Source organism: Myotis yumanensis, unplaced genomic scaffold (assembly GCF_028538775.1).
Source record: "Myotis yumanensis isolate MYYU_CA2020_CCGP unplaced genomic scaffold, mMyoYum1.0.hap1 SCAF_16, whole genome shotgun sequence".
NCBI lineage: Eukaryota > Metazoa > Chordata > Mammalia > Chiroptera > Vespertilionidae > Myotis > Myotis yumanensis.
This window is the reverse complement of record NW_027223767.1, coordinates 44123918-44143021: the sequence shown is the minus strand read 5'-3', so window position 1 is coordinate 44143021 and position 19104 is coordinate 44123918. Positions and strand designations below refer to the sequence as shown.

At 57.6% G+C, this 19104-nt stretch overlaps 1 protein-coding gene across 6 annotated transcripts in view; it reads left to right on the top strand.

The window, feature by feature from the left end:
* Positions 1–11878: 11878 nt before the first annotated feature.
* SRCIN1 (SRC kinase signaling inhibitor 1) overlaps positions 11879–19104 on the top strand; it is a 64090-nt gene continuing 56864 nt past the window's right edge. For all 6 annotated transcript variants that reach the window (XM_070392982.1, XM_070392980.1, XM_070392977.1 and 3 more), the window contains exon 1: positions 11879–12100. In XM_070392982.1, the coding sequence (XP_070249083.1) occupies positions 11977–12100 (124 nt within the window). In that variant the 5' untranslated portion in view covers positions 11879–11976. The remainder of the gene's footprint in view (positions 12101–19104) is intronic.

Below are 19104 nucleotides of genomic sequence, written 5' to 3'. Positions count from 1 at the left end.
TTGGCTCAGCGGCTGAGCGTCGACCCATGAACCAGAAGGCCACGGTTCAGTTCTGGTCAGGGCACATGCCTGGGTTGTGGGAAGATCTTAAATCAAGGCTTCAATTTCTTTAACAGATATAGGCTTACCTGTTGTGATCTCAAAAATCAGAATATTCTAGGGACCTCCTGGTTCATAGGTCGATGCCCGACCCCCGAGCCACTCCGGCCGGGCTACTGACATTTCATGTAAATATGAATATGGTCGGGTGCAGCCTGGGCCAGGCATGGCGGGGGAGGAGGAGGCCTTGCTGATCTCATAGGGGCTGGAGCAGGGCTGCTCACCTGGGAGGCTGGCAGTGAAGCAATGCAAGGCCAGCCTTCCCCGGGCAAAGCGCCTCCGCTCTGTGTTGCTCCTGTCTTCTAGAACCGGAAGGAGGGAATACCAGAGTGACAGTCCCAAGCTCCCACCACCAGGAGGTGGGACTTAGGGGAGCAATTATTGGGTGCTTTCTCTGCGCCTGTGGCCCATCCTCCTCTCAGCCCTTGAAGGGCTCCACTTCAGGAGAGCAGGGGCTGGTTTCTTTCTGTTTCCTGTTGGCTCCCAACATTTAGGAGAGCGTCCTGCTCCTAGGAGGGGCTCAGTAACACCTGTGAACTGTGGAGTGCATGTCAGACACTGTGCCGAGTGGCTTACAGCTCTCTGTGCACTCCCTCAGCAATCCAGCCCCTTGTCACAGAAGAGGAAACTGGGGAATAAAGAGGCTTAGGGAGGACTAAGGCCGAGTGATTAGGTGTGAAAAGGGATCTGGATCTGAATCCTGCTTCCACCACTAATTAGCACTGTGCCCTGGGCAAGTCACTGAACTTTTCTGAGCCTCTGTTGTCTCACCTGATCATAGCTGTTACCGGTTGGTGTGGGGCCCTGGAGCCCTGGAGCAGGTCGGGGTGGAGACTGTGAGCGAGGGGTGAAGGTTGGCCAGTCATTTCTTTGGGAGGGAGCCGTCGGCTCTTATCTGGGAGGTGGTGAGAGATGAAGGGGATGGGCTCTGGGACGGACAGACGGGAATTTTTAAACAACTTACAAGCGGTGGGACCTTGGGGAAGAGACCTACACTTCCCTTTATTATTATTTTTAAATATATTTTTATTGATTTCAGAGAGGAAGGAGAGGGAGAGAGAGAGAGAAACATCAATGATGAGAGAGAATCATTGACCGGCTGCCTCCGGCACTCCGGGGAATCGAACCATGACCTCCTGGTTCATAGGTTGATGCTCAACTACTGAGCTACGCCAGCCCGGCCCTACACTTCCCGTTACTCCTGGCACTTGAACGTCACTTTCCACGTCGATAAGAAGGGAAAAGCATGTCTACTTCTGGGGCTTGTTGTAAGGATTAAGTGAGGCCATGGCACAAATACCCGTAGTAGATGCTGAATCAGCAGTGTCCAGGTGTCTCCTCTGCAGGTGTCTTCATATGCAACCCCACCCGACCTTGGCCCCTGTAAGCCGGCAGGTCTCTCACGCCTCTGCAAGGAGCTCATTTCGCATATTGGCCTCCCCTCCCCCTACCACCATGAGAGGTGCCCCTCCAGCAAACTGGGCAAGGCTGTGGTCAGGGTGGCTGGTGGCCCCAAGACGGCTCTCATTCACCCCTGGGTAACTCCTGCCTGCCCACGGCTACCTGTTCTTTCTGAATCATGGCCCTTAGCCTCCATAGGCGCCTGCACCCCAAGCTTCAGAGCTGGGTATTCACCACGAACAGCTCCTTCGCCAATGCTAGCCTGCCCCTTCTGTCTCTCTCGCTGCCCTTCCCTGGTCAGCCCTCTACCCAGCCGGGCACAAGGGTTGCAGCGTATCCCAAGCACATCCCTTGGCCGGGAGCGCCCTCCCCATCTTCTTCACCTGGCAAAGTCCTGCTTCCCACTCAAGCCCAACTCACACGTCAGTCACCTCTTCCATAAAAGCTTTTCCAGACCCCTTCCCCCACAGGACTAATTGCTCCTTCCTTCCATCCCAGGTTGGTTGGAGGTGGGGGGGTGGGGAGCGATCCACAGGTCATCGCTGTCTGCTCCTGCTCCTCTGTAAGAGGGCAGACACTGCTGATCTCCTGTCCACCTTGCCCAGGCTGCTGGGCGCTTGCCCAGTGCTCTTCGGGGTCTCCTGTGTGTGTCTCCAGCCCCCATCTGGGCTCTGAGCCCCAGAGGTAGCAGGTGTGCCCCTCATCCGGCAGGAAGGCTCCGGCTCCACCCCACTTGGCTGTGTGCGAAGCTCTAGTACAGATGGGGATGTCGAAAATATCCGTGACATATTCCAAACTGGCCTACTTTCCTATCACGAGAGAGTCTGAGACGGAGACGGGCGAGGACAAGTGAGATGGGAGTTTGGGACCTGTTCCCACCTCCTTCTTCCTCCTGCAGCTCAGTTGTCAGACAGGAGAGGGACTTGCAGCCTCTCCCAGCAGGACTCCACCCTGTGCTGGCGCTGTGGTTGGGGTGTTGGTGGAGAGGAGTGGCGTGCCGAGGGCCTGGGGAAGTTGGTGGAGGAACCGAGGACGGAGGCCTCCATCCTATCTTGGGACGTTCCAGTTGTCCCAAGGAGGCAGGGCCTTGGACTTGGGGGCTGCAGGCTTGGGTTCTAGTCTGGGTTCAGCTGTGAAGCCTTGGCCAAGTTTCTTAACTTCTCTGGGCCTCAGTTTTCTCATCAGCAAAATGGGCTGTTTCTAGTCCTTGCTTGCCCTCCTGGAAGGCTTGATTTAGGGGATTACTTTGAAGACTGTAAAGCTCTGGGCCCTGCCTTATTAATCCAGTTTTCTGCCTTTTCACCTAGGCTAGGGTGTGCACTCACTCGGCTACATGGTCACCTGCTCCAGCCCTCTGCTCCCAGCAGGCCGGGCAGGCGCTCCACCCTTAATCCTGGTTTAATGATCTCTGAGCAGGGAGTCACCCACAGTCCTTCCTTGGTGCCGGGCCCTCAGCATCCCGCTTGCACTAGCAGGCAGTTCACACTCAGCTGACTCCAGTCTCTCTTGCTGCCATGGAACCTTGGATGTTCTCTGAGTTGTCTCCTTGTTTACACACGAGGTGATCATTATTTAGTTTCTCCCTTTTCAGACTAGACACCTCCTCCTTCCCTCTGTTTTCTAAGGTGGGCAGGATCTTTGGGGCATTTTTCTAACCCATGAAGCTGGGCTTATTCCTGCTGTCAGGATCCTCATCCAATTTTTTAAAAATTTTTCCAGGGAAGAGATGGACAGTCTCTGCCTCAGTTTCCTCAGCTGGCACGGCACAAGGGTAACAATCGGCCAAATTGGGAAACGTTTGTTACGCATTCGCTAATCGGGGCAAAAACAGACATGATGGTTCATATTTCAAACACTTATGCACATACCTTTTATCCAGCTATTCCCCTTCTAGGAATTAATTCTACGGACATGCTCACATTGTGCGAAACCAAGTAACCACCAGGCTATCTCTTGCCCTGGAAACAACCGAAATACCCGCCAATGGGTACCTTCCTAGGTGCTGAGGCGGAACAATGTCCAGTTCACACTGTGAGGTGTGCGTTGTGCGCTGCTGTTCGGGTCGAGCACACAAAGAAAGTGCTTGTGCCCGGCCGGCGAGGCCCAGTGGTTGAGCTTCGACCTATAAACCAGGAAGTCATGGTTTGATTCCTGGTTAGGGCACATGCCCTGGTTGTGGGCTTGATCTCCAGTGTGGGGCATGCAAAAGGCAGCCGATCAACGATTCTCTCTTATCATTGATGTTTCTCTCTCTCCCTCTCCTTTCCTCTCTGAAATCAATAACAAAATATATTTTTAAAAAAGTGCTCATGAACACAGGAGCAAGCCTGAAAGACCCAAGAACCTGGGAATGGTGTTTGCTTCCCGGACTGGACCTGGGTGGCCGGGGGCAGAGGCCGTGGTGGGGAAACTGACTTTGCACACTTTGAACAGCCCCACCTTAGGGGTCCTTGGATAGGCTGTGGAGGTCAGGGGGCCCACAGTTCCTTGTGGACTGGCATGTGTATTCATTTGTCTAGGGAGAGGGTGCAAGATTTTTTATCAGGACACAAAGGGTTCAGGGTCCACATTCCCTGTTGTAGGGAGTGGTCATTAAAGGTCGTTGAGCCAGCTGGTGTGGCTCAGTGGTTTAGCATCGAACTGTGAACCAGGAGGTCATTGTTTGATTCCCAGTCAGGGCACATGTTCGGGTTGTGGGCTCAGTCCCCAGTAGGGGGTGTGCAGGAGGCAGCCAATCAATGGTCCTCTCTCATCATTGATGTTTCCATCTATCTCTCCCTCTCCCTTCCTCTCTGAAATCAATAAAGAAATATATATATATTAAAAAATAGAAATAATAAAAGGTCTTTGAGTGGAAGATCTAGTGGGCCTTTAGTGCAGTGGACTGAAGGGTTCCAGGTTTGATTCTGGCCAAGGGGACATGCCTGGGATGCAGGCTCGATCCCCAGTAGGGGGGTGTGCAGGAGGCAGCTGATCAATGATTCTCTCTCATCATTGATGCTTCTAACTCTCTCTCCCAGGTGTGTGCCCTGACCGGAACTGAACCGTAACCTCTTGGTTCATAGGTCGAAGCTCAACCACTGAGCCACACCCACCGGGCAGGACTTCATTTCTTCATATGGATGAATAACACTCAGTTGTAAAGCTATGTCACAGACAATTTATCCATCATCCACTGGAGGACATGATGGCTGTTGGGTCATATGGTAATTCTATGTTTAACTTTGTGAGGAACTGCCCAACAGTTTCCCATAATTGCTGAACCATTTCCTATTCCTACCAGCAGTATATGGGGGTTCCATCTACATTCATTATTATTATTTTTTATATATATTTTATTGATTTTTTACAGAGAGGAAGGGAGAGAGATAGAGAGTCAGAAACATCGATGAGAGAGAAACATCGATCAGCCGCCTCCTGCACATCTCCCACTGGGGATGTGCCCGCAACCCAGGTACATGCCCCTGACCGGAACCGAACCTGGGACCTTTCAGTCCGCAGGCCGACGCTCTATCCACTGAGCCAAACCGGCTTCGGCTACATTCATTATTAAACAGGTGGTTGCTGTGGCCTTGGAAGGCAAGGAGATGGTTACCAGGTGCTGGCTCGGGTAAAACGGGTCAGGATGAGGCCTGTGTTGTTCCCCCACCTGCTACCCTGGGTGGCGATGTGTGTGCGTGTGTGTGTGTATGTGTGTGTGTGTGCGTGTGTGTGTCCCCTTTTCACCAGGCATGTGGATCAGATGGTGAAATCTAGAGCCTGAAAGCCAAGCCTGATGTAGTCTTGCAGGAGCTGGGCTTGTGGTCCACCTGGGCCCCAGTAGCTCACAATATATTCTCTCAAGGATCGATACAGACACCTTCCCCTTACTCCTTCCTGCTGCAGTTCCCTCTCCTCATCTTCCTTCTCCTTCTTTTCCCTTTCCTGGGCTTCCAACACTCTTATTCTCTCTCTTCCTTTCCCCCCTCTCTCCCTGCCTTCTTCTCACCACCCTCTTTTCCCCCTCTTCTCTCCTTTTCTCCTGTGTTTTTGTCCATCCCTCATTTTCTCTTCTTCCCACTCCTGCCTGTATGCTTCTCCCCTCCCCTTCCATCTCTACATTCTTTTTTTACAAATATATTTTTATTGATTTCAGAGAGGACGGGAGAGGGAGGGAGAGAGAGATAGAAACATCAATGATGAGAGAGAATCATTGATCAGCTGCCTCCTGCACGCCCCCTACTGGGGATCGAGCCCGCAGCAGCCTGGGCATGTGCCCTTGACTGGAATCAAACCTGGGGCCCTTCAGTCCGGAGGCAGACGCTCTATCCACTGAGCCACACTGGCTCGGGCTCTACATTCTTAGTCTTATTCACCCCCCACCAAGAGCACTAAGGCTGCAGTTTACTCCCTAAAGACAATTCTTACGCCAGGGGACTGAGTGGGAAGGAAGGAGGGAGGGAGCTGCCTGCATGTTCATGGGTTGTTCCCATGAGTTCCTCTCCCCATTAGGCCCTGGGAGGCCACCCCAAAGTGAAGGAGTGTGGGTAAGTCTCTCCCTCACCTTTACTCCCCCCTCCTCCCAGGAGAGGAGACCCACCTGTGTCTGCAGTGCCCCTGCTTCGTGCCAAGCAGCTGGGGAAAAGGAGACCCATCCCTGGCCGTTTTGGCTCAGTGGATAGAGCATTGGCCTGTGGACTCAAGGGCCCCAGGTTCGAATCTGGTCAGGGGCACATGCCCGGGTTTTCGGGCCCGATCCCCAGTTGGGGTGTGCAGGAGGCAGCCCATCAATGATTCTCTCTCATCATTGATGTGTCTATCTCTCTCTCCCTCTCCCTTCCTCTCTGAAATCAATAAAAAAAAATTAAAAAAGAAAAAAGAAAAGATCCAGCTCTAGTCATCTCTGTCCGTCAGGATCAATGGTCAAGGTCCGGGAGAAAGGAGTTGTCAAGGGCGTTTATGCAGGACGTGGCCTCGGTGGGAGTCTGAGGAAAGGGGAGGCCACTCCCTGTGCGCCAGGCCCAGCAGGGACAGGCCAGCTGAGCCACGTTAGCAGGCAAAGCCCTAAGCTGGGGAAGCAAGGGGAAGCCAGCCTCTGCCCCATGGCTTCTGCAAGTGTGGTTTCCGACCAGCAGCAGCAGCAACAGCACTTGGGAACTTGTTAGAAATGCAAATCTCAGGCCCCTCCTCAAACTTAGAGAATCAGAAATGTTGGGGGTGGGACCAGCAAATCCTGCTTTAACAGGCCCTCCAGGTGATTCTGATTCTCACTTTAGTGTAAGAGCCACTGCCCTGCCATGAGGGGGGCCCTGGTTAACGTGGCTACTGTCTAATGGAGAGACAGGACCTTGCTTGGCCTGTGACAGGGGAGACCGAGCCCGTGCTCAGAAAATTCCCGGTCGGAGGGTGGCTCCTAGGCTTTTCCCCGCCAGCGCCTCTACAGGGCCCCTCCCAGCGGGAGGCACCAGATGAGTTTCTCTGGAGGGGCTGGCAGCACTCAGGACCCCAGAGAACCGTGGTCCACGTTCTCACCACAGAAAGTCGGTTTGATGTGCTAATGAGGGCATCAATTATTGAGTTTTATTAGCATTCATTACAATAACAAGCAGGGGAGCAGAGGAGCCCCTGTGAATGCAGGAGGGTCTTTTTAAACTTACGGCCACTCACTCCTCTCCCCTAGGTGGGGGAGAGGCAGGGGAGAGTAGGAGACGAGCTGTGGTCTAGAGTGCAGGCCTTGGGCAAAGGCAACCACCCCCCTCCTCCTCAGTGCCCCACCCACACCAGCGTCTACCCTAGTCACTGTCTCCCCAGAACAGGGCCAAACCCCAGCCCCTCACTGCCTCAGGCTACTCTGCTGGAGTTTGGATGGTCCAAAGGGGGCTCATGCAAGGCACTGGCCTCACAATAGCCCCCAGGCAGGGGGCTTTCTCGAGGATCTGGGTGGGAGGCTCCGGAGATGGCAGGGGGAGTCGTGCAGGGGTCCAAACATAATTTCTACATCACCCTTTCTCTGTGCCTTTCCCCTGAGGTCCATGAGCCCCTCTCTGTCCACTCCAGGCTCATCTCCCTCTTCCTGTCCAGATGTGTGCCCAGGTGCAGCCCCTGTTCCAACCGCACCTTGGGGGAAGGAGAGGCGGGGCTGAGTGTGGGTGCTCCTGCATAACCTCCCTCCACAGGCTCCCAGGAGCGGGCGAGGAGGCTCAGTGGGATGACTAAGAAGGGAAGGTGGGCAGTGCCAGCTGCGCCCTCCCAACTGAGAGCAAAGCCAGAGACGCAGGCGCGGAGGGCCAGGGGGAAGTTACCTGTTGCAGAATGAGAGTGGGGGTGGGTGGCACCTGAGGCATCTCAGGTGGAGGCAGCTGGCACCTTGGTTGTGCCAGGCACCCTGCCAGCTTCCAGGAGCAAGTCTCATCTCTCATCTGGAAAAATCATACCTGTGTTGCTCTTGCCCTGATCAGTCTTCTCCCTCCCCCAGGAGCCTCTGCTTCTGAGATCTGATGGGACAGGGAGGGGGCATCTATCTTCGCTGGGGGTGGGGGCAGAGGATCGGGTGGGGTCGATGAGGGGTAGATAATGCCAGACCATCTGCCCTGGTGGCTCCACTTGGAGCCTCGGGATCTGTGCTCCTTTCAGGAGCTGTCTTCCTTCTCGCCCCTCCTTGGGACACTTGGAGGCCACTGTCCTGCGATGGGTGGGTGTGGACGAAGTAGTTGAGGAGCGAAGGGAGTCAGATGAGCTCACAGCTCTGCAGAGGATCAGGAATGTTAAGGATTGTCTTTACAAAGTAAGGTACATACATACAAAAATTACCTGAGTCAGACGTAAGCGCCTCACTGTGGAGGGGACCCTCAGGATGCAGGAGGGCGACTTAGAGGGGGGAACGATGGGTACCCTGTCCTGCTGGCCGCTTTGGAACTGTCTCTAATGTCCAAGGCCTGTTTCACGGAGTCTCCCCCCCTCGGTCCCCGAGGCAGTGGCTTCTTGTCATTCAGCACAAGGGCAGCAAAACCTTCAGGTGGCAGGACAAGTGTCTTTCCAATGGTCCTCCAGGGAGAAAGGGCCAGTTCCTTAACCTTGACATGAATGAATGTCAACCCTCAACCACACCCTAGAGCCCACTCTCTCCCACCCACCATACAGCGGGTCATGAGCCCGGTGCCGGAGGTTGGTCCCTGCGTTTGGCAGCCCACAGAGTTAGGAGATGGTGATGTTGATAGAAAAGAGGCTGGGAGCTTTGGAGTCAGGCAGATCTGGGCTTGAATTTCAGCTTTGCTACTCTTAGATTGGACAAGTGGCTATACCTCTCTAAGCCACAAGGCTGAAAATGCCCACTTCTGCAGGGTTGTGAGAGGGTTAAATTAGGGAATATGGGTAAAGCACCTGCTGATTCCCTGCCTCTTAGGTGGACACAAAGTAGGGGAGGGAAGAGACCTTGTCTCATGGGGGCGCCCGGGAGGGGCAAAGGACAGCGTCCTGTGTAGGGACTGAGTGGGGGACTGAATGTCGAGGAGCCAGCAGTGTGAGTCCCCAACTTTGGGGCTTGGATAGGCTTGAGAGGTGGTGTCCATGCAGCTGAGGAGGAAGCTACCCCTCCACTTGTCAACCCCTCCCTTACACAGGGCCTTCTGCCTCCCATGCCCATCCTGGGCAGGCAGCCAGGCATGGAGCTGGACAAGTGCCCACTGTGCACTCAGAGGCCAAAAGATGGGCACCGTCCAGTTGGCAGAGGGAGAGGCAGCTGGCTCAGGAGGGGAGACGTCAGGGTGCCGACTGCTGGGGTCGTGTGCCCAAACGGTGTGTCCAAGATTGACCGCCCTCCTGAGCTGTTCGCCTGGAGCTGGGAAGGGCCCCCTTCCTCCTCCCGCACTGGCCCTGCCATCTGAGTTACTGCAACTGGAGATTAATCTCGAAGGGACATCAGGGACTTGCCCTCAGCCAGGCATGTGGCTGGTTCAGGGGCAGGTCTGGGGGCGGGCAGGAGAGTGGGAGAGCCTAGAGTAAGGCTGCAACTGGGTAGAACAGGAAGTGGGGAAACCGGTTTGTCATTTGGGCCTCTTTGGGTGGGGTGGGGTCTCCTCTCTCAACTCCCCGCCTGCCTGCCACTCTGCCTGGAGGCCTGCAGCGAAGAGGTGTACTGAGCCCCTTCCTTGATCAGCTAACCTGCTGTGGGGATGCTGATAAGGGGCAGGGAACTGAGCCCCCCTTTCCCCCCTCAAGAGAAGCCTGGAGAGAAGAAACAGGACAGAAAACCGGAGGGAGAGAGGGAGCAAGCAACCAAGACAGGAGGAGGGGCTGGTGCTGGTCCCAGTGGGAAAAGTCTGTGGACCTCACAGGTAGGCCAAGGTAGGAGGAAGGAGGGGGTGGGAGAACGGAGGGGGTGGCAGAAAGGCTGGGGGTGGGACAGTGCTAAGGTGGAGGTGGCAATGGCGAGGCCAAGCGAAGTGTGAGAGGGGCAGGAGCTGAAGCGCCCTCCTTTGGGGTCCTACTTGACCCATGGTCCTAGACCTAGACACACCTCACGACTAGCAAAGGCCGCTGCAGTTCCAGCAGATGCCTGCAGGAGGGGCCGCAACCCGAGTTGGGGGGCAAGGAGACAGCCCAGCAGGGGGCGCCGGGGGGACTGGGTTCCCGAGCCTAAGCGGCGGCGAAGGAAGCGGGGAGGGGAGCATCCGGGCAGAGGCGGCCGGGGGTCCAGGCTCTCCATGCAGAGCGCGGCTGTGGCTCTCGGAGGTCACCTTGGCTAAAGAGTGGCCCCCATTCCCGCCGCCCTGCCTCGCCTCCCCGAAAGCTTCTCCATCCCAAGGCGCGCGGGGGCTTGGAGAGCGAGCAGTCTCCAGTCCTCGAGGTGCGCCCCTTCCCCGGGGCCGGCTCCAGGCCAGAGGGATTGGCCTCTATGGTGGCGCGAGGAAAGCCTGGGGTGGGCGAAGCAGGTGGAAGGAAGAGGGGACCGAGAGCGCGCCCTGCACCCCGGCCCCGCCGCGCGCCGCGGGTACAGCTCGAGGGCACGAGGCGCGGCGCCCCCTCCCCTCCCCGCTCCCTGCCACCCGGGCGGCCCTTTGTACGTTCCGGCCACACGCTCGTGCCCGCGCCGCGCGCGCTCCCGCCCGCAGTGACACACCCGCGCCGGCTCTCTCGCGCTCACACACACACACACACGCACACACGCACACACAGACACACACACTCGCTCTCGCACACTCGGTGACACGCCCGCGCGCGCGCGCACCCACACGCCCGGCCGCCGGCGCCCTCCCAGCTGGTCCACCCCGGCGGGGCCCGCGCCCCCGGCCCGCCCGCCTGGCACCGCGCCCCGAGGCTGGGGCAGAGCACGGAGCCCGCGAGGCGGCGAGAGGGCGAGCGCCAGGCCGGCCGGCCCGGGGGCCCCCGCCCCCCGCGCCCCGCCCGATGGGGAACGCTCCGTCCCAAGGCATGTCCCTGTCTCTCTCCTCCCTAATGTGCCTCCATGCTTAAGTGGAAGGTATTTCTGTTTTCTTTGTGTGTTTTCCCCTCGGCCGGGGGCGGGGGCGGCGGCCGGGTCCGGGAGGCGGCGGCCGGAGGGGCGAGGGATGCTCCGGGCGCAGGTGTGTGTGTGTGTGTTGGGGGGGAAGGGGAGTGGGCAGGGGACCGCGGCGCGCCCGGAGTGCTGGGACCAGAGAGGGGTTCAGGAATTGGCGAGGCTGGAGACCGGGGGGGGGGGGTCTCTCGTAAAGCCGGGGGAGGGGGCCCGAGGGGTTAAAATTTGGAGGGGTATGAGTGGAGGGGGCAGGGGAGGGGAGAGGAGGAGGAGGGATGGATGCTGAGGACAGTGGGGGAGGGGAGTGGACCATCCTGGGTGGAGGGAGGGGAGGTGAAAGGGAGGCGAAGGCACTGGAGAAGTGGGGGAGCAGCAAAGGCCTCTTCCTCAGGTCCCAGAACGGGGTGGGTGCACTTGGGTGGTGGTAGCGCCTTGAGCCCGTCCCCCAGGGAAGGAAGGGGACGAGTGCGTTCTGGTGTTGGCTGTGTTGCCAGGATACAAGCCTGCATTCCCCACCCCCCACCCCCCTCACCTCGAGGCCCCAGCCCTGGAGACCTCGGAGCCGAGGCAGCAGTTGCAGAAACTGGGGACCCGCTCCCAGCTGAGCTGGCCGGTGGGGAGGGGCCATGAGAGGGAGGGGCCGGGGAGGGGCTATTTGATCCTAAGCCCTTCCCCTGAAGAGGGCAGGGGAGGGCGCCCCCAGCTGGGCAGAGCATCTAGGGTTAGTGTGGAGTTAGGAACCGCTGGAGGCGGAGGGGCAGAGGGCGGGGCTGGGGAGGGACGCGCCGCGGCTCCCCCTCCCCTCCCACGCACCCCCCTGCTACGTCAGAAGCTCCCGGACCAGCTCCGAGTCCTGTCGGTGGGGGCAGCAGGATGCTGGTGGAAGCCGAGGGGGCCGGCCGGGTGCCTCCGCAGCTCGGCTGGCAGGGCCCAGCGCGGTGTGTGCGGCTGCCGGTGCGAGCACCCCCGCCCCAACCCTCCCCATGCAGCCCTGGCAGTGCCTGCGGCGCTTCGCCCTGGCCTGGTGGGAGAGGACCGCTGAGGGCAGCTCCCGACCTCCCCGGGAGGAGGCCGGACCGAAGGACCCCGGGGGCCGAAGGGAGCCAGGTGAGCAGGAGCAGGGATGGTGCAAGGAGGGGGTCCCGGACTGCCTTTCGCTCTCCCCCAAGACTGTGAAACCAGGAGGTCTGGCAGCCCCCAACTTGAAGGGAAAAGTGGGGTCCCTGAGCTGAGGATTCCTGGCTGAAGCCTTTGAGACGTTGGCGCTCCTGTTGTTTGGGAACCAGAGGAGGGCTGGGAGTGGGGTGTAGCTGACCAGACGGACTTTCAGGCTGCGGGTCTGAATGTGTTTTGGCGTGGGGTTCGAGCACTTGGGACTGTGTGTGGGACTGTGGATATCTTGGTCTGGGTGACCTTGAGCCAACGGCTTCGCTGCCTAACCCCGTGCCTCAGTTTCCCTCCTTCCCTTCCGCATCTCTGTCGGTGATCTTAAAGAATTGATGATGCATTCGATGGAGGCTGACACCGTGAAAACATAAGGCTCTGTCATGATTGGCGGCGGCTGTGCCGGGGGTGGTTTCTGGCGAGGGTGTGCGTTTGTAGGTACGCGGAGGGCAGTTATGGTTTAGGTGCGAGGGTTTTTGCTGTTTTCTGGTTGGTGTTGGGGCTCTTGCGGGCAAGTGTCTGGACCGGCATTCACCTAGCAAGGAGGGCTCCAGGCAAGCTGAGAGCTGTTAGGGGGCAGAGACTTAGCTGATGGCCTGGTGTCAACGCCAGGGATGGGGGTAAGGGCTGTGGGCCTCCTGGGAGGGAGGGGCTTCCAAGAATAAGACCCCCCCCCCCCACCCCAGACTGCCTGGCACCCAGGCACTGCTGGCAGCGAGTGCAAAGGCTTTGCCCTGGCTTCCTGCCACCCTTCCTTAGGGACAAGAGGGTCTTTGTCTAGGGCCCCCACAGCCCTGCTGCTTCCGTCCTTACCATGATGGTCCATTATCATGATGCCCCTTGGGGCTGGGATGGGGACTCGGGTCCCCCATGTGCTCTGGGGTCTGGAAGAAGCAACTGTGGTCCTCAGGCTGTGCTGAGTGTTAGGGGGAGCTCCCCTAGGGGAAGGGTCCCTGGGATTGAGATGCCCCAACTCCAGGCTTGCTGCTTGCCTCGTAGCCTAATGTGGGGGTTCTGGGGTCTTCAAGACCTGACTCCAGGTTTCTTAAAGATTCACAGGAAACGGGGCTGGGTGCTGGGATGCAGAGCTCTCTCTCTCTCTCTCTCTCTCTCTGGCCAGGAACCCATCCTGGAAAAAGGGTTTAATTAGAACAGTGGTTCTCAACCTTCCTCATGCTGCGACCCTTTAATACAGTTCCTCATGTTGTGGTGACCCCCAACCATAAAACTATTTTCGTTGCTACTTCATCACTGTAATTTTGCTACTGTTATGAATCGTCATGTAAATATCTGATGTGCAGGATGTATTTTCATTGTTACAAATTGAACATAATTAAAGCATAGTGATTAATCACAAAAACAATATGTAATTATAGATGTGTTTTCCAATGGTCTTAGGTGACCCCTGTGAAAGGGTCGTTCCACTCCCAAAGGGGTCGCGACCCACAGGTTGAGAACCGCTGAATTAGAACCATTGATTCCTTCTTTGGCTTCAGGCATTGACTTCAATGGTATGGTCAGAGTTGGGGGGGTGGTGGCAGGGATTGGGGTGCCGCTGGCCATCTGCCCAATGCCAACCTTGGCTTTCTCTGACAAATCCAAGCTTAGGAGGGGAGGGTTTTTTTGAAGTAGCAGGTTTATTTTAGCCCCACCCCCGCCCCAGGTTAGGTCTTGGGGAAAGAAGGCAGGTGGAGTTGAGGATTTGTCCGGAGGGAGCTACCTGGGGTTCCAGGATCATCCTGAGTAGCGGGCCTGGGGCTCAGGAATGGAGGGGCAGCTGTGGCTGGAGGGCTTCTAGGAGGGGGGGTCAGGAGGCGACGGAGGGGTCTGTGGGGGTGGGGCAGGCAGACAGTTCAGGGGAAGGATCTGAGGAGGAATCTAGGGCTTGCCACAAAAGCTTCTCTTTCTAGGAATCCCAAGCACTTATCTCCTCCGAGCCCTGGCAAGCAGATCTGATTTCCTCCTTCACTCGTGTCCTCGAGGTCCAGAGAGGGGCAGAGACTGTCTCTGAGGTCCAGAGAGAGAGGGGCAGAAACTGTCTCTGAGGCCCAGCGGCCCTGGGCCTGGCCTTGGAGCCCGGCTGCCTGGCCAAGTGGCCTTTGCCTAGGCACGGAGGCTGAGGGTGAGGCTCCTGGCAGCTTCAGATCTGGGCTCTGGGCTTGGTGGGAGTTGGGGGACAGATTGTGTCCCCCAGGCTCTGGCTGCCTGCCGTGAGTGGGCCAGTGCAGGTGCCGGCTCCAGTGAGCCGCGGAGATGCTCTTTGAAGATTCCCTTGTTGACTTCCTAGGGCCTATTGGAGCAAAGATAATAAAAATCTGGCCGTCAGCGGTTTGAGGGCTGCACTCGCTTCCCCTTCTTTCATGCCCAGCTCTGAAAAGCAGAGATGAAGGCTTTGGATTTGGCGAGGAAGCAGGCTTGCCTGCCCGCGCCCCCCCGCCCCCCCCCCGCCCCTGCCAGCCCTGGGAGGGGGGAGGAGGGGAGGAGAAAGGGAGGGATAGAAAGAGGGAGGGAAGAAGGCAGAGGAGGGAGGGCTGATTTCCTGGCAGCCTGGAGAGTTGCTGTGGAGGTGGGCAGAGGGACAGGGGCATGGTCCCCAAATCCTGCCAGAAAGCCTCAGGCCTCCATGGGGTTCCTGTGCCCCATATCCAGGCTCCAGCTTTGTCCTTTGGTTCGGAGGCTGGGAGCCCTCCCCTCGCTGCCCCGCTGCTCCCACAGTCCCCTCCATGCCCCTCAGTCTCCCCGACTTCCTTCCTCGTGACCTCCCCTCCCTCTGCCCCTGTTTCTCCTGCTCTGCCTTTCATGCTCTCTCCCCCCTGTCTCCCCCTCTGCTCCTTAGTCTCCCCTTTTTCTTTCAGTCTGGCTCCTCCCATCTGTCTGTCTTCCTTTCCCCAGGCTGGGTCCTGCTTTCTAGGACTGTCTGGAAGGTTGAGAAACCAAGCTGGGGGTTGTGGGGTGGGAAGGCGGCAGCAGCCAAGGAAGGGCCTGGGTTCATTATGGTCTGTCAGGTGCCATGGTCATCAGAGTCCAGGCGGAAGGGGCTGCTGGGCACTCAGGGGTGCGTGTGTAGTAAAGGCGTCGTCCCCTCCCCACACCACAGCAGGCACCTTGCCCTGACATTGAGCTTCGGACGCTCCAGTTCGGCTGCCTTCTGCTGCTTGGCTGCAGGAAAACAGTGCCTCCGGCTCTGGCCCCTGCACCCGCCTGGTCACCCACTCTCCCGGGCATCTCTGCCCTCTGTACCCCTCACACTCACTATACCATCTCCAGGCTCAGAGGCAGGAAGGTGGGGTCTTGATAGGCCTCCCTGGAGCCCTATTGAGACCCTGTGCTCCCTCTGGCCCCCCTTCCCCCTACAGGAAAGATAAGACGGCCATGGAAAGAGCACCAGACTGAGTAAAGCCCTCATTAGGCTCCTGCCTCATTGCCCAAATGTCTGAATGACCTTGAGCAAGTCCCTTCCTGGTGGGGCCTCTGTTCCTCACCTGTGAACGGAGGAGGTATGGGCTGGATCATCCTCAAGGTCTCTTCTGACATTCCACTGGAGTCGTGTCTCTCTTGTGGATGATTTGCATATGCTTTGCATATCTTAATGATGCCTGCTTGAAGGGAGAGGGTGCCACCCACAGGGACCAGAGTCCCACCCACCTTCCCATTCCCCTTGCCCATTGGCCCATGCTTTCCCTGATTGAATCTCCCAATGGGTGGAAGCTGAGGCCTGAGCATTCCCTGGGGAGGTGGGTCTGGCCCCTGTGTTCCAGCCGCGCTGGAGGCTGGATGGGGGAAAACCCTAGTGGAGGGGACCCCTGCCCTCATCCTTTTTGCCCTAAAAGGTCTAAACAGGAAAGCCAAGTGGTGTGTAAATTCACTCAAGGTGCCCATGGCCACCATAGGGTGTGTGGAAACCCATGAGGCTGGCAGGCGGGCTTGGGAGACTCCCTTCTGTAGCAGGAGGCCTGAGTACCCTCTGGGTGCTAGGAGCTGAGCTAGGTGTGAGAGTTCATCCTCTGGCTTCAGCTCCCACCCACAGCCCAGGGCCAGTCCTGCGGCCTTGTGCCCCTGCCCACTTCTGCTCAGCCCCCTGGGCTCCGGGCATGTGTGGGTTGGAGCTTGGACCTAAGGAAAGGTCACTGAGAGAGAACTAGGTCTTTGCATCTCTGGGTCCTGCCTAGTTACCACACTGCAAAGGTCACAGATGTCATCAGGGAAGGAGGGAGGGAGAACCTACTGCTCTCAGTCCTTCCCCCACCTCCATTGGCCCAGCCTGATCTCATGGGGCCTGACCCCAGGGCCTCCTCCCAGCCACCTGGCATGTGCTCTATCTGTGTCTGGCGTAGGCCAGTGCCCTGACCCCAGCCTCTAGTCCTGCCTCAGCCCTTCACCCCTATAATGCCCGTCACATGGGGGAAGCACTGGGGGAAAGGCTGATGCCTGGAGAAGATAATGCGGGGCCACTGAGTAATGGTGGGAATTTCTAAAGACAGGAGCCAAAATGCCCTTCACCGCCAAGGAGAACTGGGCCCGAGGAAACGCAGCCAGAGGGATCAGGTGAGATTTAGTCTCCGGCAGGGACTGTCCCCGGGGAAGATTAGTTTCATGCCGTGGAATTGTTGTGAGAATTAAATGAAATAACAGGTGAAAATGTCCAGCACAGTGCCTGACGCATAATAAACACTCAGTAATTGGTGTGGGCGTGGGAACGGATGTCTCTGAACTCAGAGAAGACCCTCCCCTGAGCCTGAGATTGAGGGTTCTCCAGGGGGTGAGGAGTCGGAGGGACCGTTCCCAGAAGAGCGGTTTCTCCCACACTCCGTCTTCGGCTCCTCACTGCACCCCTCATGCCCCAGGCACGCACTGGGCTCAGGGCCCAGCCACCCTGGGACACCCTGCTCTCGTTCTCTGTGCTGCTGCTGGGCAAACAGAAGGGTTTGGAGGCTGGGGAAACCTGTTCTTCTCCCCCTCCCTCTGTCTGTGCACAGGACAGCTTGAGAGGAAGGGTGGCTGCTCCGGGGTGGGGAGCTCTGGTGGTATTTTTGCATCTTTTTTCTCAATGTTGGGTGTGTATGAGCATGAGTAGGCTAGGGGCAGGTGGTTGGTTGGCATGACCTTTGACCCGAGTAGGCTAGGGGCAGGGGGCTGGTTGGCATGACCTTTGAGATGACCTGAGGAGCTTGGTTGAACCTCTTGTGGCTGTTGCTGTTGGCAGAGTACAAGGGGTCATGATGGAGAGGGGTTTGGAGCTACTGGGGAAAAGATGGGGACAGGGAAGTCACTCTTTGAGCCCCAAGGGCGGAGAGGTGAAGGGCATGTAAAGAGAAAGCATCGGACTGGTGTCAGCGTGTCCACCGCCCCTCCTGCTGTCACACGGGGGAAGTTAGTTGGCCCCCGTCTTCAGTGTCCTTGGTGTGAGAGGGGAAGGTGGAACTGGAGAATCTCTAAAGCCCCTTCCAGCTGTCACAGGTCCTACCCACCTCCTCTCCCCTGAGATAATACATGCCTGTCCACACAGAGGGTGGGAATAATATTTCCCGGCTCCAGCTGAAGCAGGAAAAATGGAAATTTGGCCCAAGAGAATATTGATGAGCGCGCGCGCACACACACACACACACACACACACATACACACACACACACCCCCCCTTACAGACAGTCCCTCCTGCTCCAAAGGCATACCTTGCCTAAATCTGTCCTTTCAGCCGGGAGGAAAGAGAAGGGAGTGGCTATAGGATTCAGCTATCATCTGAACATAAACTAGCTGTTTTCCTCCCAGCCCTGCAGAACTACCTTGTCACACTCCATTCCAGCCAGTAACTATGATCCAGTCCGCATTTTATTCCACGGAGGCACCTCCGCTGGTGGCTCATCTCCCGGACAACCTCTCCCTGGTTCCTGGGAGCCTCAGCCACCTGGCCCAGTTGCCTGCATGTCCCGGTGTGGAGTCACGTAAGATCGGGAAGGAGTTGGCCTTTCACATGCCTGCCTTCTTCACCTCTACAAACATCCCCATGCCTGGACACGGGCTTCTTTTTCACCCCGGCCACAGAGCACGCTAGAGGCCCAGACACAGGGGCCCACAGGGGAGCCCCCAGACACAGAGACCTCACGGAGAGGCCCTAGCTACAGAGGCTTGTACAGAGCACAGGAGATGGAGGGGCTGTTCCGCCCACCCCAGGGTGTAAGATCATTGCAGACACATGGGGCCTCGGCAGCATCACCCCAGGCACCCACATCTGCCTCATTGGGGAAGAATTAAGGATCCCTGCTCCTTGGGCAGGCGTTCTGAGGCCCTTGCAGACACGCCCAGCCTCTGCCTGCTATCCTGGCCGTTCCCTGCCTACTGGGTCCCGCCCAGTGGCAGGCTGGCTTGATGGATCCCCATTCTTGTCCCAGCCTCTTAAGTTGAAAGTTAGGGGGCTCTGAGGAAAGGTGAGGGATCTTAGGACTTGCCAGCTCCCTGACTTGTTAAGCTCTCCCTCACCAAGATGCTCAGGGGATTTCTGGATGTTAAAACAAGAAGGCCTTGAGGGGCTTCCTGAGCCTTTTCCATGTTGGAGGAGGGGGAGCAGGAGAGGGGCTCCTGGAGAGCCAGAAGTCACTGGACGATGAAGCCCAGGAAATCCGGGACCCACTTCTCCCGAACCCAGCAGCTCGCCTCCTGCCCCTGGTCTCTGGCCCATCAGCAGCTCAGGGTTAGAATCCTCTGCCTCCCACCCCTGCGACGAAGCAGGAAGATACTGAAGCAAAGCCTTCACTTCCACTCATTGTCCTTAAGAAACAGTTTATACGGAAGCATGGGACGGAAAGAAGTTAGACTTTAAGCAGAACTTCCCAGAGGGCACTGAATGGGAGACAGCCAGGACTGGGGAGAATGGGTGGGAGGCAGTTTAGCTCAGTGGTCAAGAGCCAAGGTTCTGGAGCCACACAGGTCCGGGCTGGGAAGCCCTGACTCAC